This window comes from Populus euphratica, unplaced genomic scaffold (genome assembly GCF_000495115.2).
Source record: "Populus euphratica unplaced genomic scaffold, PopEup_1.0 scaffold38.1, whole genome shotgun sequence".
NCBI lineage: Eukaryota > Viridiplantae > Streptophyta > Magnoliopsida > Malpighiales > Salicaceae > Populus > Populus euphratica.
The window spans coordinates 336808-361171 of NW_011499911.1; the positions used below are offsets into that span (position 1 = coordinate 336808).

The window sequence follows — 24364 nt, forward strand, 5'->3', positions numbered from 1 at the left end:
AAATATGGCTCTCCCTCTTCCGCTCACCTCTCTAGTCCTTATTTGTTTAGCAGCCGAGGGAAGGAACAATGAAAGTAGGCAAATTTCCTTGGCAGCTAACTGAATTAACGGTACTGGTTTTTTGGTTTTTCTTATTTTTTACACACAAAAAAATGTCCTTGGTAAATAAATTAAATCAAGAAATTATTATTAGGTACTCCACACACTTGTAAAAATAAGATTTGATATTATTATTATCATTATCATCATCATCCAAGAAATGTTGATAATTTTTTATTGGATATTAAAGTTATTTTTCTTATCTCAATTGGTATGTTTATTGAAAGGAATTACTAAGTTTTGTCTATTTGGATAAATTTCTTCCTTTCATAATGTGTGTGGACATTAATATAAAAAATAGCAAAATACCACCATTTAAAATATATTTAAAAAATAACATATTTTTATGAGTTACAAATACCAATTATGACTTTTAAAAAATAAATATTGCCACATTTTTTTTATACTCACAACTCTCTATAATTTAAAAAAAAAACCAACCCAATAATAATCACAATTCACAAATCATCTCTAATAAACTTTATAAACATGCTTCACAATTAAAATCAATACACTTCACAATTCATAATTAAACACGATAAAAATTTATATGATATTTTATTAAATTTAAAATAAATTTATAATTTTTAAAATATAAAACATATAAGCTAACTACATCTAAAAGTCACCCAAACTCATAAATAAGTCTGCACGACCATCTTAAATTCATCCAACTTAAAGACAGGCTTGTAGCATTAATATGGAGGTCAACACCAAAATCATTTTAGCTTATAGTCTATTATAAAGCACTCGTGGACGAACTTGCACCACCACCCTAACTCGTCCAATTCGAGGACAAGCCTATAGCACTTATATAAGAGTTAGCATCAAAATAAAATGGAGTTGTCATATAAAATTCTAATGCATAATTTTATTACTAAATATTCATTTTCAAATGGTCTATCTCTTAAGAGATTTATAATTTCTTAAATAAACCCAAAAACTAGAAAACTTGAAAATAAATAAATAAAGTAATAAAAAATGGAAAAAATTACTAAACATAATATTTAATTTCCTAAATTAAATAGAAAGAAATAAAATAACTTGAACAACAAATATTTTTTCCTAAAATTCTCTTGTATTAGTCTTTCTAGATCGAAAAAATCTTACTTTTAAGTTCAAATTACTCTTATTTCAATCTCGTGGAAATTTGATCAAGACTCTTCAGTGTTTTTTTTTCTTTCCTCACTTCATATGTATAACAATTTTAAATATCATCTCTAATTCTTTCATGTTAGATTTTATATAAGAAACATCATTTAACAAATGATATTCTCTTTATTGGCTTCTAGAATGATGAATTGCAAATCTAAAACTTTCTTTATGAACATGTGTTGTATTCATATAACCCTTGAACAAATCTAGCTTTGGTTTAATAGTAAACTTGTAATAAAAAGGATATGCGTAACTTAAATTAACAAAAATTTTTTTGTTAAATCTCTTTATATTCAACTTATAACTTACCAATAAAGACATTATTTATGACAATATCATTGTCATTATTTTCCTATCATCATCAACATAATCATAATCAAAATAAATATTATAAATTGATGATTGATTCTGATTCACAAAATAACTAGAATAATCAAACATTTCAATTTCAATATCATATCCATCTCAATCAAGAGATTCCCTTTTCTACTAATGCTTACAAAATGAACTCTCAAAACAAGTAATGGATCTATTATCACTTTTCTCACAATCCTCTAGTTTTCCATTCTTCATCTCCACTAATTGATGAGATAATTCTTCAATTTATCTATGCATGTTTATTATCTCCATTTGATGTGTTAATTTCTTAATTTGTTTTTGTATGTCTTTTATCATAAGTTTCTAAATGTTGGTTTCTCGAAAGAAAACCTCTTTATCGCTGTCACACTGTAACAAGTATAAGACTCTCCAAAATTAAAAGGAAAAATAAAAATAATAAAGTTGTCATCTAATATTTTTTTAAAAAAAAACTAGAAATCCCAAAATTAACAAGTCTGGAAGATATAAGTACAGGGTTGATTATACCTAAGAGAAGATCGATATCATCCAAACTGCATCCTGTCAAATGAAAGTTTACCTTTGCTACATGTTTTACTAAATACATTATATGCCTACTATTAACTTTATAAGTTTATTCCTAAGCTTATATTGTTTACGCTACTCATTTTGAAAAAGAAGATTGAAAATCTATCAAGCAAGTTGATGTCAAATTCTAAATAAAAAAAAGATTCGTTGAATTTTGTCTAGAATGAAAAATTTTAATATTAATCCTAGAAAAGGGAGATTTTGCTAATTTGGGAATTCTAATGAAAATTTTGACTTTAAACCCTCAAAATAGAATACTTCATCAATTTAAGAATTTTAATGAAAATTTTAAAGTTAATCTCTCGTAATATGACTTTGGAATTTTAACAAAAAAAATCATGTTAATCCCTGAAAATATGAGATTTAATCAATTTAAGAACTTTAATGGAATTTTAAAAAAGAATTTTAATGTTAATCCCTAAAATTAGAAGATTTCATCAATTGAAAATTTTAACAAAAGGTGTGACGTTAATCTTTAAAAACAAATGATTTTCTTAATTTGAGGTTTTTAATATAATTCTAACATTAATCTCTAAAAATGGGAGAATTCATCAATTTGGCAGTTTTTTATTAAAATTTTCATATTAATCATTAAAAATAAAAGATTTCATAGATTTAGAAATTTTAACAAAATTTTATGTGTTAATCCTTAAAAATAGAAGATTTTATTTATATAGAAAAACTTGGATGAAGATTTAACGACTAAGATTAATCTAAAGAACATAACCTAATTAAGCTAATTTTCTAATTAAAATACCTTAGATAAACAAATTAAAGCTGAACATAAAATATTTCACATCTCATATTATTCATTTATGCATTATTTAAGAAATCAAGAACATCTATATAGCATATAATTTTCTCATTTATTACAATCAAAGACATATAATATAAATTCCAATAAACTAAACAATATTGAAATTAAAACAGAATAAAAATAGAAAGAATTGAACTTTAAATTTCCAAATATTTATTTGCATGTTAACATAACATCCCATGAATGAAATCCCCGTACAAGCATAACAATGTTATATCTCATTAACCAAACGTGACTTCATGAATTGAAAACCCTAAAGACTATTATTATTAGGGTTCAAATAACATTTCACACCTAACATTATCAAGGTACATCTAACCATTGTTTTTTTTAAAAAAACTTTTCTAACATGCTTTTTATAGAAAACACCAATAACTATTATTTAAAATGTGTTTACTGAAAAAAACCAAGTTATTTCTTACCTTGTTAATATTTCATAGTAAAAAAAACTCTTAAAATTGATTCCTAATAACCCAACATAGTTTTAGTGGAAGTATGAAAATCATAATCATCTTTTATGACTTTTATAATAAGGATAACTTAAGATATCTTTATTTTTCATCATTATTAGCTCTTATTTCTAGGAATTCAAATTTTTTCCTTCATACAAGCATATAAACATGAACTATTAACTAGCAAATATGCATCAAACTTCATTATACTTAAACAAAGTTCAACTTATTAGGTTTATCCCTGGTATAAACCCATGATCTTGGAATTCATCCTTTCATAACTTGTTAACCAGGACTATTTTGGTGCGTAATAATTAGAAAAAAAACAAAAAACAAGATATTTAACACAAATAAAGGTTAGAAATGTACATTATACTATTTTTTATATATTTAAGGAATGAGTGATTTATACATAACACCTTTCTAAGTGTGAAGGAATATAATAATGAGTAAGAAAAATAATGGAAGGAGGAGTTGAAGTTTATTAACCATTGTCATGACCATGTCTTTCTAGATAAAAAAGAAGAAGTGATTATTATCATGTCCAAGTATATTAGGATTTAAAAGTAATGGGGTTATCAAGTAAGTGGACTTCTTCTTTGTATTTTATGGTTAATTTTATATAAATAATAATTATTTATGTGAGAGGTTTATCAATAAATAATTTAATTCAAGGATTGTTAAGTCAGTAGCTTGTCATGTTTATATTATTTTATTAATTAATAATATACTAAGAGTTCATTATTTTAATATAAAGTTGCAGGTTAGAGAATTTTTACATGTGGAAGAAGAAAGTATTTAATTTTAAATTTTTTTTAGTGTTTTTAAATTATTTTGATAGTTGATGTAAAAAAAAAATTTTAAAAATAAAAAATAAATATTATTTTAAATATATTTATAAATAAAAAATAATTTATATTATATTTTCAAACACATGGCAGGTAAGAAAAAAAAGAGTAGAAGCTTCTTAACAATTGTCCCGGGTAGAGATGATTGTATTAAATAATTGGATCAATTTATTATTATTATTCTATGGCTAATTTCAACATAACACCAATCATTCCATTTATTTTATGTTTCCCTTATCCTCTACTCTTTTTGTACACCATTTCATACGTACATCCTCAATGTTTTGTTTTTCCTTAAAAAAAGAGAATTAATTACTCATGTTTAATCCGCTGTTGGAAGGGCGATGGCATGGGAACTCATCCACCGTACTGTTGTTTTCCCACCAGGAGCATTGTCTCCTTTACGTGCTCATCCATATGATGGAGCGACACGTCAAGTGGGCAGGTGTGGGGCCGCAAGTGTTGATTTTGTCCCTCGACATGGTGTGCGAGAATCACTTTGAGGATGATGAATCCACTGAATCTGTACTATAAAAATCTAGGATTTTTTTTAATGTGTGGTGTTTGGACGCCCACCAGGAAAAGAAAAGGAAAAATATTACTAAATATTCGATTCCTTAGCGCTTAACCATTATTTGATTTTGGCTTATATATTAAAAAAATCAGCCTTCTATGGTCAAGTCGCCGGTGGGAATTCCGCCGTACCAGATCCACAATCAAAGTGCCGCAGCATCTCCCCTTCTGTTCTGCTGACGAGCAAGGTGTTGAGAGCTTGATTTTATTCTGTGTGGAGAGAGAAAAGTGTGATTTTATGCTGCCTTTATTTCGATGCTGGCAACAATACAGTGGATACATGCATACAAGGCAGCTTTCCTGTACAGTGTAATAAACCACTGGAAAAGGCTTTTTCTTTTTTCTTTTTTCTTTTTTCTTTTTTTATGTTAGCAGTGGCTTAAAGCCAGGGCGGCGATCGAGGTTTTTCTTTTTCTTTTTCAAAGCAGCACATAGAAAAAAATAACAATTGAAAACTTATTTAGAAAATAAGACGGTTCAGCCATTCAAAGCCTGTTTACAGCATGTTTCTTTATAAAAGACATCAAAAGACACTGTATTTTCACTGGAGCCCTGCATTGCTGAAACACCAGATGCAAAGCATTGTGAATTTTTATAGTGCTTTGTTTTTTATCCCAAAACATTTTTTTTTTTTAACCTTTACAAGACCAAGTTGATGGACATGTTACGTGAATATGTGAAAGAGAAAATAATTAAAAAATTAAAAATTAAAGTAAAAAAATAAAAAAAATAAATAATTTGTTCAAAATCTTCACGGAGAGTTTTTTTGGTACTAGTAACTTTGAAATAATAAATTTTTGGTTTCTTTAGTTTTTAAAAATTAAATTTTATTTTTTTTATTTATCAGTATGATTTAAAAGATAAGATAAAGAGTTGTTAAATTTTAATATTAAAAAGAAAAAATCTTAATTATTACTAATCTCAAGCATGAAATAGAATAATATCAATGGATCCTATTTCATGTTGGGAGTTTTATAGGGTTTTTTTTGTTTTTTCTATCATTTGAAAAAGTAGATTTAATCTCAATTTTTTTTTAAGAATTCGAGTTGATTTTAAATTTTTAAACATTTTATTTTGTCATTTACATAAACAAGTTTATTAAATTATATAGGATATTTTCCATGTGTTTCGGATAAATAAATAAAAATAGAAAATTTTGATTTTTTAGCATAAAATACTCTTGTTTTAATTTTTTAGCAACTCTGAGATCATCGGATACAAGGGGCACACATGACGTGTCATTTGTAGAAATAATTGGTAGGGCATCCAAGCAAAAAAATAAAAGTAAAAATGGGCAAGCACGTGGGGCTCCGCGTCCAGGAACTAGTTCATTAGGACTAGATTCTTGGCGCCTCTTCAAAGGATTTTCCTTTATTTTTTATTTTTAAATTCATTTAAATAAAATTAAAGAATTAATTTTTTTTATATTATGATGAGATTTTTTTTTCTAGTTTATTTTTTATAAAATTATCTCAATCTCATAATTCATAATTCATGTTATAATTTAATGATACAATCAAGTTGATTTAATTTTTTTTATTTCTTTCTAATTTTTTTTAATTTTATAATTCAATAAGAAGTTGATTAAAAATTAACCTTTGTATTTTTTTATATGTTGTTTTTGGTGATCTTATTCACCTGATTTGGATCATGAGTTTTACTTGTTTATTTAGGTTTATTTAATTTTTTTTCTATAAATTGAATAGATTTTTTCATTTTTTAATATTTAGTTAATTAAAATTAAAATTTTTAATTTATTTTAATTTTTATTTCTTATAATTATCAAGATTTTATGACTCATATCAATTTAATATATTAATGTTTTAATATTAAGAAAACAAATATATCATTTCATATATTACTATCTTAGTATTTAAAAAATATTTCATTCATAATACATCAAATTTTAGTTTCTTATCATCTTTATATTTTTTAATAATTAAAAATATCATATATGCAATTTAGAGCAAGCCTGGTATATCATAAAATTTTAACATCACTGAAAAAAGAATTTTTTTTTGTTAAATTCACACATTAAACTTTTCTTTGAATTCTTTCACGTGTATATGTATTTATTGGGGGGGGCTAAATAAGAATTGCCATGGATTTTGCTGACGGTCTCTCTGGAATTTGAGAGAGTCCCACTAGAGGGACCACCACTCGCGATCCCTTGATTCTTCCACTGTCTTTTTATGAGAAGTTCTCTTTCCGTGAAAGGTTGTGACCAGCACGTGGCGTGTTGCCGCCCGCCACCTTAGCCACGTGGTCAAGTCTTCGCGCGCACAAGTGTCCTAACTGACGCCGATTGGTGCGGGTTTTGTTTCAGCACGGCCACAATCCTCACGCTCGGAGCACGCGTTAATTGCATGCCGGAGATAGCTCCGCCGTTTGAGAACTGATTGACGAGAACAGCATGAATCTGGTCCGTTGATATCACGAGATCTTACGTTATGTCCAACGCCATACGAAATCAGTGGATTGAATGTTTTCTGATTTGTATACTGGACTTTCATGTGATAGTGACGTGGAGGTTTAACGGTCAAAAGTGAATGGTCAAACTGGGAGTATTTCTGGACACCTCTTCACTTGACAGTGTTTGTCTTCTTTATCAAAAACTCTAATCTAGTGTGTGTAAGAAAACTTGGCATTGAATTTCCATAAGAAAATAAAAAAAATCTATTTGGTCCTCGGTGTGAATAAAAGTTTTGACGAGTTAAAAAATAATATTCAAACTTTTTTTTGTTGTTTAATGTATTTTTTTTTTGAGAAAAACAATTTCATCCTTTATTGTTATTAATTTTTAAAATTTAACTTAAAATAAAAAAGTACAGTTTCATTTTTTTTTCTCATTTTGCTTAAAATGTCTAATTGAAATCTTGATTATAAATTTAATTTGTTAATTCAAATTGATGAGGATCTTTTTAAATTTTATTTTTAATTCTTTTATAAATTTATTTCTAAAATTAATCTATTAATTAAAACCCAATCAAAACCCAACTAAAAAAAATAACAGAAGGAAAAGAAAAAAAAATTATTCATCCAAGTTAATTTATTATGATCGAGTTTTTTATCTAGATTATAAAAAAATTTTATTAATGGGGATTAATATAATATTTTTTTATTTTATCTTATAAATTTATTTTTCTCAATTAAATTACTTGGCATTTCGTTATTTTACTTTTTAGTAAGGGTTAAGTAAGGTTAAGACAATAATTATGTGAATTAATTTTTTACCAAGATCACCGTTTAAAAATGTTGATTATTTTGCACTTGGTCTACTCGGCTGGGTTAATTTTTTTTGCTCTTGGTCTGCTCGGTCATGTTAAAAAAGCTACACCAATTATTTATTTATTTATAAATATATATATAGATATATATATATATATATATATGATAATAGATTAATTTTATTAGATATACTAATAGAGTTTTTAATCATCATTTTAAATATTTTATCATATATAAGCTAAAATAACGATATTTATATTTTTTTAAGCCCTCCAGCAAAACAAAAGGCCCAACGGCCAGTAATTAAACTATTAGCCATTTATATTTATTTTCTAACTGTTTTAGAGATTATTGATGATAAAAGTCTTACTTCATAATTTTTAATTAAAACCACATCGATGGTGTTTAATATTTTCATGAAAACATGTTACAAACTGTTTTATTAAATCATTTAGACAACCTTTAAACCCAAAAAAAAATAATCATACATTATTGCAGTAAATATTACTATTACTATTATTAAAAATAATAAAACTATTTTATGTAATTATTCCAACATAAATTTATCGTTTTGAAGCGCAAAAGTTATCATAACACGACCAATCACACCAATTTGTTTGAATATTAAAATCATCTGTATCTTTGATCTAATGTCACTAAGGTAACAAATATGTTGTAGCAATGCATGAATAAATATGATCACTAATATTCCAGTTACATTAAAAAACTACATTAATCATAAAGTTTTTTAATGATATTAAAAATATTTTGGATAGTCTGCCTAATTTTATAACATTTAAGTGGTGTTTTCATAGTTTAGCCTATTTTTTTTTTAAAAATACAATATTGTTGATGAAAAAAAAATCATATTTTACCAATAAACCAATTATTTAAATGTCTACAAGAAAAATAAAAATCATGGGATGGTAAAAATAAGATTTAATCAAAATTTCACTTTCTTCTTCTTCTTTTTTAATTTTCACAAATTAAACAATATTCTTCTAAATAATGTTTTCTTTGTTTTTTGTATTATTACTGGACTTTACAGTTTACACCTCAAAATCATGATTTATGTGGAAAAAAGTCCCCAGAGAAAGAATAACAACCAAATCAGTGAAAACACAAATTCTCAGAAAATGAAATTCAATTTATTTATTTTATTATATTTTTAATATATTAATATAAAAAATAAATTTTAAATTTTTTTAAAAATATTATTTTATTATAATTTTTAGCAAAAAAACATTTTTTTAAGAAACCTAACTGCACTCCAAATCAATTCCTAGGAAAAATGATGCAACAACACCAGGAATTCTGGAAATAAAAAAATTCCGAGAGGGATCATTATCAAGGTGATGTTTGGTTCTCAATGCTTCGAATGAGCCTAAACTCATGTTCTGAACCCCATGTAAATTACATTTTGGACCTTAGCCCACTAAACAAAAGCCCCTAAAGTTTGGGCACGATAAAATGGTCCATTTTCGAAAACCATAAAAAAAATAATCACGTGGAAGACTATCTTTGCATGTTTTTAAACCAATTCAATTTTTAAATTTTTTTAAAACTTTTAAAAGTAAATTAAGGAACTTAAATGATAGTTGATATTAAATCAGATCTAATCTAATTGGAAGGTTGATTTTGATTTAAAAAATTGAGTGGATATCAACCTAATTAATTCAGGTTCGAGTTCGCGTAAATTTTTAAATTTAAATAACATAAATTTAATTATACCACAAACTCATCCCAACTCTTTTCACTATAAAATCAAGAAATAAGAAATGAAAAATTTTAAAAAATTATTCAGATATTCCCTAATTATAACATTTTATACGGTAACATTAGACACAAAATTTTTATAAGTAGATTTAATCTTCATGTTCTTTTCAGTTTCGGACCCAGTTGATCCATCTAAAAGCTAAAACCCCTCTACATCGGACCTTAGAGGGCTTTTATAGGCTTTAAGGATTACGAGCCCAATGTGTTGGGTTTCACTTAGCTGACTCACTGACTAATTTACTAAGTTTCTGACTTTAGTTTTAGTTCTTAACTAAACTATTAATTAATCCCAACCCTAACACCAGCGTCGAAAGATTTTTTGGTTTTTGCCTACGCAAGCCAGAAGGACATTGTAGTAATTTGAAACATCACAAAGTCCCACTCTTCTTCTTGCTCTTAACACCTATTTATACCCTATATTTTTAGTTTTGCTTCCATTTACCTTAACTTCTCTTTCTCAGAGGCTTACTAAACTATATATCAATATCAATCCAAACACGGCCCTAGGGTTTTCTCCACCTCACCCCCTCAAAAACCCTAGCTCAAACCCGCACCACTGGCACACGTAATCATAAAAGATCTCTTAAATCACCATCAGGTAAGCTACTTCTGATAACCCTTTAAAGAAAAAGGCTCAGACTTCGGTATTGGGCTCTCTTTAGAACTGCCAGAATCCTAAAAAGGCAATCAAATTCTGCTGGGTTTTGATTCTTGAGCCGTTTTTAATCATGGATGATGTTGAAAAAGCGATACTTATAAGTTTTGAAGAATCGGGCGCTATAGATTCAGCTCTAAAATCACAAGCACTCTCTTTCTGTCAGCAAATTAAGGAAACCCCAACTGCATGCCGCATTTGCATTGAGAAGTTATGTTTTTGCAACCTTGTTCAGGTTCAATTTTGGTGTTTGCAGACTTTACATGAGGTTATTAGGGTTAAATATGCTATGTTGAGCTTACAAGAGAAGGATTTCATTAGGAAATCAGTGTTTTCTATGTGTTGTTTTGAGGTTATTGATGATAAGAATAACAATGCTGTTAGGATTTTAGAGGGTGCCCCTGCATTTATAAAGAACAAGCTTGCGCTGGTTTTTGTCACTTTGGTTTATTTTGATTACCCTTTAATTTGGTCTTCGGTGTTTGTTGATTTTTTGCCTCATTTGAGGAAAGGGGCGGTGGTTATTGATATGTTCTGTAGGATTTTGAATGCTTTGGATGATGAATTGATCAGTTTAGATTACCCACGGACACCTGAGGAGATGGGGGTTGCGGGGCGGGTTAAGGATGCTATAAGGCAGCAATGCATAGCGCAGATAGTGAATGTTTGGTATGAAATTGTTTCTATGTATCGGAATTCTGATCTGGACCTTTGCTCTAGCGTGTTAGAATCAATGAGGAGGTATATTTCATGGATTGATATTGGGTTGATTGTGAATGATGCATTCATTCCATTATTGTTTCAGCTGATTTTAGTTAGCGGGGGATCTGAGCAGCTTCAGGGTGCTGCTGCAGGGTGCATTTTGGCAGTGGTTTCCAAGCGGATGGATCATCAATCAAAGTTAGCAATATTGCAGAATCTTCAGATAAATAGGGTTTTTGGGTTGGTAACTGGAGATATTGACTCAGAGTTGGTGTCAAAAGTAGCTGCATTGATTACAGGGTATGCCGTTGAGGCTCTGGAGTGTTATAAACGGGTGAACACGGAGGATGCTAAGGGTGTTTCTCTGGAGCTTTTGAATGAAGTTTTACCATCTGTTTTTTATGTAATGCAGAACTGTGAGGTGGACACCACATTTAGTATTGTGCAGTTTCTCTCTTGTTATGTTGCCACTATGAAGAGCCTTTCTCCATTGAGAGAGAAACAACTGCATCATGTGGGGAAGATGTTGGAAGTTATTTGTGCACAAATTCGTTATGATCCTATCTACCGTGATAATCTTGATATGCTGGATAAGATTGGGAGAGAGGAAGAAGAAAAGATGGTGGAATTTAGAAAGGACCTATTTGTGTTGTTACGTAGTGTGGCTCGTGTGGCACCGGATGTTACTCAAATGTTTATCAGAAACTCTTTAGTCAGTTGTATCTCATCTGTGTCAGAAAGAAATGTTGAAGAGGTAGAAGCTTCTCTTTCTCTTTTGTATGCACTTGGAGAGTCATTAAGTGATGAAGCCATAAAAACTGGAAGCGGACTGTTGAGCGAATTGGTGCCAACCCTCATTTCGACTAGGTTTCAGTGCCATTTTAATAGGTTAGTTGCACTTGTGTATTTAGAGACTATAACTAGATATATCAAGTTTGTCCAGGAGCATACCGAGTGTGTCCCCATGGTTTTGACTGCATTTCTGGATGAGAGAGGAATTCACCACCCAAACTTCCATGTGAGGCGTAGAGCTAGTTATCTGTTCATGAGGGTTGTGAAATTGCTAAAAGCAAAGCTCGTTCCTTTCATAGAGTCAATTTTGCAGGTAGTAAGCAAACCATCTTCTTGTTTTATGGCAATAAATTGTCTATAAAACTTGTTCTTATAGATATTATTCAATTTTGATATCTTGATATTCTTTGAATCGACAGAGCCTCCAAGATACAGTAACTCGGTTTACATCTCTGAATCATACATCAAATGATTTTTCAGGATCTGAAGATGGTAGCCACATCTTTGAGGTACTTCAACCATACTGTGTTCTCTTCTTAAATTCTCTCAACTTTTAGTTTTGAATACACATACACGTTCAGACATGCATTGCATCTTGACATACAGGTAAATAGATTTTTTTAGTTTGTATGAAATTTCCATAGCGTGATGGTTCCTTGGTTTCTTCTGATATATGTGGATACAATTTACAGGCAATTGGTCTCTTAATTGGGATGGAAGAAGTACCATCTGAAAAGCAATCTGATTATCTATCTTCACTGCTCACTCCTCTTTGCCACCAGGTTATGGTTAAATTTGAAGTTTGCTAAAACATTTATTTACCTTTCCTTTCCACTGCTCATTTTTTGAAGTGCGTTTACTTATACTTATCTAAAACTGTTGTTAGAATCTCTTCTGAAGAGCTTCTTTGAACATGCATCCTGTGCCTAATGGCATTTTTACTGATTTTCTTATACATGCTTCTGAAGTATTCTTGTTTGATCCAGGTGGAAACATTACTCATAAATGCCAATGCACTGAGTCCGGAAGAGTCTCCAGTGAAAATTGCTAATATTCAGCAAGTAATCATGGCAATTAATGCACTCAGCAAGGTTCTTTTTCCCTTTGGCTTTCTAAATTCTATTTCATGCTCAGTTTTCCCTTCATTGAGAAAATGTTTTTATTTCATGTTACTTTGTTGTTGGCGATGGGGTGGATATTCTTTAATCACTTGTAATTAATTGACAACACTTAATCACATGAATTTTTTGCACATTAGGCTTCCTCATTTTGGTGATTATATTTTTTTTCATTGTGCTAGGATACAAACTTAGCATGTTTCTCTTGACAGAATTTTGTGATTCTTTGTTGGAATCTTAATTTTAAAGAGATGTAATGTCTCAAGAAAATTTCCTTTTCTGACACAGGGTTTTAGTGAGCGTCTGGTAACCACGAGTCGCCCTGCAATAGGTGCCATGTTTAAGAAGGTGGGTATTTCAGATCTTTAGTTTTTGTTTCTTGAGCCACATGCTATCTCTGGGTTGGTCACCTTTTGCAAAATCCAGTGCGTTCATGAACCTGTCTATACGATTTAACATGATTGTCTTCATCATTTTTATGATTAAGTACTTTTAAGTCAGGCATGATATCTTGCTTATGGCTGTGCTGATATTTTTTTCCTCCATGCCTCAGTGTGGTGGACTGTTTGCATATTTATTCATTTACCTTCTATACTGGTGGGATGACAGTTTTGCTGCGCTACACTCCATCATCTGTTTCATTCCTTTGTTCTTTGAATTCCTAATTTAGGTCTTCTACATTTTTAATTATTGCAATATTTATGGTGATAAATTGAGAATGAAATGTTACATTGCATATTGCTAGATGCTAGGATCTGCTAGACACCACTGTAGAAAAAGTTAGAACAGAAATTCTATCATTGCTCCTCTTTTCTTTGTGATGAGGTTTTATTTTCTCTTTGTGATCCAGACATTGGATGTTCTCCTCCAAATACTTGTTGTTTTTCCAAAGATACAGCCTTTACGGAACAAGGTAAGAATGGGACATGGGGCCATGGAAGTACTTTAATTTGATATTTTGTTGGCTTTGCATATTGCCTAAAGCTAGCATTCATTGTATTCAGGTTACGTCCTTCATTCATCGTATGGTAGATACTTTAGGTGCATCTGTATTTCCATTCCTTCCCAAGGCATTGGGACAATTGCTTGCAGAAAGTGAGGTATAAAAAACAATTCCCATTTTACCAGTCTACAATCTTCACTCATACAGCTAATATTGATGGTTTTTTTTCCCCCCCTGTTTTGTTGATTACATTATTTCTATTTTTATGTAATCCTGAATGCTCTTTGGATGGAACGGGATTTGATTATTTGCCTGGCTTATTTGTTCTATGGATGATGTCCTGGGGCAGGAGCAATACCTGATTGTGAGCCCACATCAAGTTTAGGAGGGGGATGTGTTTCATTGGGGTTTTTTACATGCAGATCTGTTATGGTCATTCCCTAGGACCGTGTGCAATATTATTCAAGAATAGAAAATCTCCATATATTTCTTATTCTTGTCACTTTAAGTTTTACCAATTGACGACTGGAATTGCTATATGTCAAGATATTTGACCCATTAAGAAGGAATTTGGCCTTGCTTTACTGAACTAGGACAATAATGATTTTGATAATATCAGGTACAAGTTGGTGCAGGACTGGTTTGAATTTTTTATTGTACAAGTGTTTTATGTTGGGTTCAGGCTTGGACATTCTGGGAATGAAATGTCTAGATTAAAGAGGATTGGGGTTTGGAAATTGAGTTGGAATGAGTGAAAAACTAATGGTGTCATTGCTAAAAATATTGCAATTGTACTTATTGAAATACTACATAGCTATACAGAGAGAGGGAGGCTAGTGTCCCACAGCGAGAGATTAATAGATATTCCCAGTGCGATGCTCTCTCACTCATGCAAAAGTGAGATCCATGGTTATCATGGTGCATCCTACTTTTATATGAGGAGAAAGCACTGTATCAGGAGTACCTAATAATTTCCTAGTGCAATAAAGACTTAGGTTCCTAAATAAGTGAACACTAGGAAAAGAGAACCTAAACAAGAAGCTATAAATATTTTTAAAGATAACTAAAATAAAAATCTTGACCTATGAATTTTCCGGGAAATCTAAAATTATCGAAATACCCCTGCAAACCTGAAATTACAATATATTCCTGAGTTATGGAATCAAACAAAACCACATAAAAGTAATTTGTTCATTTCCCACAACACAAGCTGCTGCATTTTGGGGAAATTTATGTTTTGTAGCAGTAGTTAGGATGTTAATTTACTGCCTACTTTCAGCCTGCATGAGTACGGTAGAGTGACGAAAGGAAATGATCCCATCATGTAACTTTGATTGAAAGCATTAAATGGTTAAAGTTTAGTTTGTCGGGCTCCCCTGGATGTGAGACAGCAGTTATTTTTGTTACAAGGGTTCTAGCTTGCTTTGTCCTTTCAGCAATTCCTTAAAGGTTTAGCCATGGCTGCGTATTATTTGATGGTGTGTTCGGATAAAAGTTACACAATTAAACCTTTCTTGCCATCCCCAAGGATGCTAATATGTTTGAGCAATTATAATCTTGTGCTGGAATGAAATGTCAGCTTTCTCCTTGTGCAATGGCAGAGCCTGAACAATTTTTGTGGTCATTGTGCATTTTATCACTTTTAAACAGAACATGCATTTTTTCATATTAGGTTTTGGCGCTTTTTTTTTCTTATCATATGTACTAGGACATTCTTAAAACAACAAAAAGAAAAAGAAAAAGATGAGAGAATAAATATATAAAAGAATAATGAATTTCTTCTTTGATTTAGAGCAACATTTGGAAGTGGAACCTCATATAAGTAAGCAATTGAAAATAACACATTAGATGGTGGTTGAAAGAAAATAAAAAGAAACGAGTAATAGAACTTGTGGGGAAAAAGTAGTTTTTATTTCAGGCAAGTTTTACAGAGAAAGGTGAAAAGGAAAGTTTAAGCATAAACAACTAGATTTTTTCTTTAACACCATAAAGAGAAATAATTTCTCAAAAAGAAAAGAACATAAGAGATATAAGAATATTATTTTCAATATTGAAAGAGAAACTTTGTGGTGAGAGAGAAAATGTGAAACGTGTGGACGGATAATATTGCATTTTCACTATTTTTTCACCAGTTTTAATAATGGCTCATTGCTGTATGCTATGAAAAAAATCTCCTCTTATAATCTAAATAAAAAAAGAAGGTGCTTTCATAATGGTTTAACAGTTCTAAAGACCTGTAAGCAGACCCCTTATTTCCTGCTGCAAGTGCCTTTTTCTTAGGCACTTGTTGTTCTGGTTTCTAGTCACAGTTTTTTGTGTACATGAATTGTAAAAAACCACCGTTTGGCTTCTTTAGTGCTTGCCTTCGGAAGTTACTTAGATTCAACTTCTTTATGATGACATTAGACAAAAGTGATGGTTTTTTCCCAGATTTGATGGGGTTTAGCTTCAAGGAACTCTACATGGACATCTTTTGGAACCATGCATGAAAATGTTTATTGCATTAAATTGGTTTCGCATTTTCTCTTGTGACATGAATGCCTGATTCTAGATTTTGTTTTATTGTAGCCAAAGGAAATGGCTGGTTTTCTTGTTCTACTCAATCAGCTTATATGCAAATTCAGCACCTCAGTGCATGACATAGTGGAGGAAGTTTTTCCTGCTATTGCTGGTAGAATATTTAGTCTTATCCCAACTGAACCATTTCCTTTAGGACATGGAACCAATTCTGAGGTATGGAAATTCTATCTATAGATATTTATCAATCCCTTGGGTGTAGTTAACATTCTCCTTTCAAGGGTCTATCTTTAAAGCAAATGATGAATGTATTTTTAGCTTCATTATGTTAATTTTCCAGACATTGTTCAAGTTTTGGTTCTTAAGAGTTTAAATGTTATCTTATGTGTGCTTGGATGGTATCTTTCCTTTCTGTTGCAAGAGTATAAATTTGTGTGAAATTATGCTGCTATCCAATATTACTTCTACTTTTGTTTACATCACATTGTTTCATGTACTATTTCATCATGCTGAAAGCATGCTCGATGGTGAAGGCATCATAATAGTTGGCAATTCAATTTTTTTCATCTCAGTGAAAGAATGCTCGATGCACTTTGCAAATCTTGATTGACATACTATTTCAAATAAATTGAAAGTTGTTTTTCATTTAAAGTATCCTAGGAAAAATTAATTCAATTCTTTATCTGAAGGTGATGCTCTGAACTATCTTGAATAAGGACCTGTTGACTTATTTTGCAGGAAATTCGTGAATTACAAGAACTCCAAAAAACATTGTACACGTTTCTTCATGTGATAGCTACACATGATCTATCTTCAGTCTTCCTTTCACCTAGGAGTAGAGACTACTTGGATAAGATGATGCAGTTGCTACTTCAGTCAGCTTGCCATCACGAGGATATTCTTGTGAGGAAGGTGTGTCTGATACATCATTTTGTCCGTTGAAGGTTTGGATTGTTGATATAATTGCACTGGCATGAACTCAAGGTATCATTTTATTCCTCTGTAATTCAGGCATGTGTGCAGATATTCATTAGATTAATTAAAGACTGGTGTACAAGACCTGATGTTGAAGCAAAGGTTTGTCATCCTCCCTCAAAGATCCTGTTCTTAGTGGCTTTTATGATGATGATTTCTTTTTCTTTGCTCTAATGGAACTGAATATTCAGGTACCTGGTTTCCGAAGCTTTATAATCGATGGCTTTGCTAAGAACTGTTGTTTTTACAGCGCACTTGACAAATCCTTTGAGTTTCATGATGCAAACACTGTAAGAACTGTACAATAGATTTTGATAATGGCCTATTTGTTGATACATGTTTTTGAAGTTGCTGTTCTGATTCTGTCTGACAGCTCATTCTGTTTGGAGAAATTGTACTTGCTCAGAAGGTTATGTACGAGAAGTTTGGTGATGGTTTTCTTATTCATTTTGTAACAAACTGCTTTACTACTGCACATTGCCCTCAAGATTTAGCTGCACAATATTGCCAGAAGTTGCAGGTAACAAAATAGTGCTACATATCTTACTAAGTTGTTGGATGTGTGTGTAAGTGCATTTTGTCCAACCAAATATAAATTATGGGATCTGTCCAGCTATTATGGTTGCTTGAGTTTTTGTTTTCCTGTGTTTTTCAAATCATATTTCATTCTAGCAGTTGTCTAGGGAAAGATTATATCCATTTTTGGCTTATACCTTATAGATCTGGCCAAACTTTGGTCCAACTGGGGATTGTTCTCCAAACTTTCTAGCGACATGATAATTTTAGTCATATGAAATCTTCCAACTTGATATAAATATGTGACATCATGAGGCACCCACAGGTGAGCCCTTCTCTGGTGCTAAATCCCTGCGCAGAATTCCCACCCTGAATTTCTTCAATTCTGTTATGAATTAGGGCAGATGTTTGGGTTTCAATGCATCATGGACAGAGATAGAGCCACTTTAAGCCCATGATATTGGAATTAATGATTTCATCAAGTGCAATTTACTGTATATTTCCATAGAGGAATGGGAATAGAAAGGTTATAGTTTTACAGGGAGAGAAGGGAATGATAACTGATGGTAAGGTATTTATTTTCAAATTCATTGGATGTATTGAAGTTTGAAACATCATCTAACTTTGCTTGTTTGGTTGAAAATGGAAGGGGTTTTATAATTATATATTTGTCTCTTTCATCTGTGGAGATTGGATTGGATTGAAGTGTAATGATAGAAACACGAGTCGAAGATTATAAACTCAATTCCCTTTAACACTTGAACTTTGGCTGTTGGGTTTAAGCATTTGAATGGATTGGGGGCTGTGGCAAAACCCTCCTATCCTCTCTTTCTCCTTTAAAATAAAGCCCCTTCTAGGCAAAGCTCGAAGGGTTTGATCTCCCCCTTTCCTTTCCCTAATTCTCAAAACCTTTTAATCCAAACCTAGTATCAAACAAGTATGATTGAGAAAGGATTGAGGTTTTGGTTATTTAAGCTCTTAAATAGATTTTGTTATTGAAATTTCATGTTTCATTTGTCAGGAAAATTTTTCTGTTATGTACTGAAAGTTTTAGGTTTCTATAGGTTGTTTGAAAGAAGCATTTGGGGTTTTAAATATCTTTTCTTTATATTTCAATGAATTAGGCTTCCATGATGAATGCAGCTACATGTATCACCAGAAACTGACATGTTTAAATGGGTGTAGAAATAATCAAATATGGTTTAATTTCTCCAATTCTGCTTTGTGCTTTTGATGTTTGTATGTGCAGGGTAATGATATGAAGGCATTGAGATCATTCTACCAGTCAGTCATTGAGAATATACGACTGCGACAGCAACAGAATGGAAACCTTGTTTTCAGATAGCAAGAATTAGTACGATTTTTATGGAAACCAAAAGTCGTTTTGCCCAATTGTTCTGTGATATATATTTTTTGCAACAATCCAATTCCGTTTCAAGGTGTGTTAAGACTTGGCTATGTGCTGGTTATCTTGCTTGGAGCATATTCTTTGGTCTGTGTTGCTCTTACACAATTTAATGTGCAGGTTCTTCATGTAAATAGAACGTAGAGTTTATTGCATGGACAACGAGGTATTTTATGAACTGAACTCCTTTTTATGGTGGTCTGGTGTAGATTGATTATTGCTTTTTGGAATTGATTTTTGTGGAGTAACTGATTTGATCTCACTTCGTTGCAGTTGTATATTTCCGGCAACAGTTTCTTTATCTTGAATAAGCTGGTTTGGAAGAGCAGCTTATTTTTTTTGGGTGGATGTATGTAGTCAAAAGTTAGCTGTCTAGGTATTTAAAAGAAATGGCTAGAGTTTTTGAAGGGCCATATTTAGCAGTGGGGGGAAATGAAAAGAAATTTTGTTTGGGATTATGCCGTGTTTTGTTATTTATTTCGTTCTCATTTATTCCAATCGAGTGCCTGTGATGCTCTTTCCGCATTGGGGAGAAGAGTAGCAGAATTTTCGTTTGTTTAGAATTTTGGGAATCAGAAAATAAAACGTTTGCTTATAAATTACTGGCTGTCTTGGATTTTCTCGAAGCAGTTTTTTCTGTTCCTCACTATCAAGGGCGCACCTCTTTTACTGATTGTTTTCCATTTTGTCCTTATCGAGAATCGCTAGTATTAGCAATCGAATTTCTAACCGCAGAATCCTGCCCCATTTGAAACTCCATTAGACTTGATTTGTCAGTCACAAGTTGGTGTATTGTTGAAAGGTATATGGTTTTGGTCCTCTGCGTGATGAGGGTGGTTGGAACAAGTTTTAATTTTTTCAATGAAATCTAGCAGCATGATCACTGTTGTTGATAATTTTGCCTTTTGACTGACGACAAGGATATGCTTAGCATGCTTTTGTAGAATCCATGTCGGCAGGGATTTTTTTTGCCTTTCATCCTAAAATGGTGCCAGGTGATTTTTTCACTGCTTGAAAGAATGAGACTTCCATAATCTCATCATTCCAGGCTTTTGTTTTGCTGATGGGAACGTGTCATATACACCCTTGGTGGGGGTAGTTAGCGACCTCGTGATCATTAAATAAAACTCTTCACAAAAACGTTGTTAGTAGTAACCTGCGACCTGTCATTTCATAGTAGTTTGTCTTGCTTGCTCTCTCACGGCTGGTGCGTATTGATGTGTTATTTCAGAATGAAGAAGGTTCCCGCAACTTTTACAAGAATTACTGTTGAGTAAAGGTGGCAATGTCCTTGTTTGTTTTTTTTTTTTAACCCTTCCTTTTATCTCAAGTCATGCCATTTATGATTCTACTGATAGGAAACCCGCGTTATGCTGTAAACCTTTTTTTTTTATTGTAGAAAAAATATGATGACTTTTTTTATTATATAAAAAATATGATAATGTGTATTTTTTTTTAAATCTAAGATTTTAATAATTGACTTGAGATCTAAAAATATTAAAAAAATAATAAAAAAATCAACTCAAAATAACTTAATAGAAAAAAAGTTAATAAACAAAAAAATACTATTTAAAAAAAAAACTCGAGAAATGATAGTGAAATAACTTTTTTTTATAAGTTCATGTTTTACTGTGTAAATAAAAAGAAAAAAACAAAAAAATCCATTAATGATATATATTTTTTTTTTATAGATTTCAAGGATAAAAAAAGTATTTTTATTGTTTAATTTCAAAGTTAAACGATTTCAAGGGTAAAAAAATATTTTTATTGTTTAATTTCAAAGTTAAACAACAAAATTATTCATAACCAATCCACAAATAATTTTTGAATTCCTCTAAAAAAGATGACTTGAACCTCAATATCAAAGCAATTGTTAAGAGTAATAAAAGAAAAAATAATCATTATACTGCTTGAAGGTACCGTGAATCTCTTCACATGTTGCACGAAAAGGCCACTCCCTTTTAGTTTTTATTTTTATTTTATTTTATTTCTTTTTACTGCGGGTCCCCCCTCAGGTTTCAACCCATTCATGTATGGTAGGCGTCATGATATGGTCATTGACCCTTGAGAAATTTACGAGGATGCGGGTCGGCTTCCAGCAGCATATACACTTGTTGTTTGGCTCCTCGCCACGGCCATTGCAGGCAGCTTTGATTCTTGCCCTTTCTCCTAATTGGAAGGGCTTTCTTGGCATCATGCCTTGCGATTCTCTTCATGATTCTGCATTGCTCCTTTTCCTTGACAAGAAGAGAATCAATATATTCCCCCCTCTTGTTCAGTGGACGGTCCCTTTCTCATCAGTTAATCACATGCTTTTTAACCAATGGGAAGGATTCATGTATGTTTTCTATTGTGTTAATCTCCAACCTTTCTTCTTTAAGCACAGCAAGTCTTCCCTGCACGTTTAAATATGTTCAATTTAATGTGTTTATCTCATTTAAATTTATGATACTATAAACTCCTTTTTTAAATACATCAAAAGTGAACATCTCATCTATTTTTTTTTTAATGTCGAGTATATGATTTTACGTTTTCTTCCTTTCTTATCTCTTATCTTGACTTGTACGCAGAAAAAGATAAAAAAAAATAATTAAAATAATATTGATTCCAAGTTGAAAAGAAAAGAAAAAAATAATGAGAAAAGTTTCCTAACAAGATACTTTGAATCATAATTAATTTCTTGACATGGGTTCCTGTAAATACTTTTTTCAAACCAATAAAAGGCAGCTTAGATGCATGTTGAATACTTTTTTTATAACAGTCGAAAAAACAAAGAAACACACACATACGCATATAGATGTTAGGTTAAATGATTATGATAATGTCAGAGTTCAATATTTTTTTAAATGATTATCTTTTGATATTTGTTCCATGATAAAGATTTTAATTATACCTCAATCTTGACTAATTAAAAAAATAAATATTGATTTGAAGTTGGAAAAAAATAAAAACTTAGGTTAAATATTTTTATTTAAATACATACAATTATAACAATAATCATGATAACACGAAAATGAAACTAGAATAATATAGTTAGATTACTAGATAATAGAATGATTAAAATGGATTCATCGACCCAAGGCATACGAAATGCATTTAACATGAAAATAATCAAACAAATGCGTTGATTTTGCGGCGTTCAAGAAAGGAGCCTGAAGTTTTCAAAGGAGACAGACAATAAAATCTTTATGCACTTACTAATATTATTATTATCATCATCATAATTTATTTTCATAGATTGCCTCCTTTGTCAAAGAAAAGCCACCATCAATATTGCTTTTTCTTGTTTAACAACTTGGACGGTCGGAAGACTCGGTGAGCAGGAGAAGAATGAGTAAAAATAAGATCAAAGAAATATGGATTATTTTGAGCAAAACCTCTCCCTGCAAATTATATATATATATATAACAAGCAGTACCCAGATGACCTTAGAATATAAATGGAGATTTCCTCTCTTTTATGACATAAAACGCAGCCTCAGAGATGATGTCATAAATCCAGCAAGAACATGCACAGAAAAAAACACAGAAGAAGAAAAGCAGAGCACAGATGACCTTAGAATATAAATGGAGATTTCCTCTCTTTTATGACATAAAACGCAGCCTCAGAGATGATGTCATAAATCCAGCAAGAACATGCACAGAAAAAACACAGAAGAAGAAAAGCAGAGCACTGATGACCTTCTCTTTTATGACGTCTAGCTCAGCCTCAGAGATGATGTCATAAATCCAGCAAGAACATGCAAAGAAAAAACACAGAAGAAGAAAAGCAGTGCACAGATGACGTGAGAACCATACCAGGGAAGTAAAAATATCACGAATGGCAGACTTCAATTAGAGAAAAGCTTAAAGAATTACATCCTTCACTGTCATTGAACATGTCAAGCAGTAACATTTGAAGTTCATGGCAATTAAGATGGGGACACTCGAGCGGTTAAATGGCGTCCGAAACCCTGTCTTGCTGTCCACTTTTCTTTCTTGTTAAGCTTTGTGCCAGAGGACAGCCGAAAACATGTGTAGAGGTACAAAATTTAAACTTTCAGAAAAATAAATGAAATGCAATGTCCAAGAGCTATCATCTTAACCTGCAATAAGCAGTATTGTGTATTCTTTTATTATTATTTAGAACATATTTAAGACATGTTTTTTATTTAAAATTATTTTAAAATATTATTATTATTTTTTAAGATTTATTTTTAATATCACCACACCAAAATTATCCAAAAATATAAAAATATTAATTTTAACCTAAAAGAAAATTCAGAAATCTTCAAAAGAATATTTCACCTGCAAAAACAAATATTGCCTTGATAATTTTTAAGAGCTGGAATAGATCATACAGGGATTCTCATCTTTATAAACTGAAGTCTTTTAAATCTCACTCATAAATCTTAATTTTAAATAATTGAAATATTTGATTTTTTTTTATATATATATAGGGGATTTATCATTGAAATATTTGATTTTTTTTTTTTATATATATATAGGGGATTTATCAATTATGATGCATCAAGATTAGATAAATTTCTTCCGATTTAATTTGTATATTCCGTGGCATACAAGCCATTCATGATGTGGTGACCTAGCTCAGCAGGGCTTTAATTATTCTTCATAACTCGGTTAGGATTTGAATTTTGTTAGCTGAACAATTGATAATTCTTCAATTTCTCGAGAAACTTCACCTGCTAGTTATTATATTCTTAAAGAAAGGACACAGAGAAGAGGAAAAGGGAGAAGATAGGCTGATTATGATGAATGTTATAAGCCTATCATCTTATTTGCTTTGTTTAATTTTGGGACCATGATAACGTCTGTATTTTATTTTATTTTTAATTTTTGTTTCCAATATATATATTTGTGGCTCATTTTG

The 24364-nt window shown here is 31.0% G+C and overlaps 1 protein-coding gene across 2 annotated transcripts; it reads left to right on the forward strand.

The window, feature by feature from the left end:
• The first annotated feature begins 10298 nt into the window (after positions 1–10298).
• Positions 10299–20100, forward strand: LOC105133958 (exportin-T-like). Of its 2 annotated transcripts, none has more exons than XM_011038135.1 (15): positions 10299–12334; positions 12441–12530; positions 12714–12803; positions 13008–13112; positions 13428–13487; positions 13990–14052; positions 14144–14239; positions 16651–16815; positions 17338–17511; positions 17611–17676; positions 17766–17864; positions 17948–18094; positions 19340–19529; positions 19616–19661; positions 19769–20100. In XM_011038135.1, the coding sequence occupies exons 1-13, from the start codon at positions 10601–10603 to the stop codon at positions 19433–19435; spliced, it is 2985 nt and encodes a 994-aa protein (XP_011036437.1). In that variant the 5' UTR covers positions 10299–10600; the 3' UTR covers positions 19436–19529; positions 19616–19661; positions 19769–20100. The 2 variants fall into 2 exon arrangements, with proteins under 2 accessions (XP_011036437.1, XP_011036438.1); XM_011038136.1 differs by having other exon boundaries at positions 19340–19527; positions 19610–19661.
• Positions 20101–24364: the final 4264 nt, after the last annotated feature.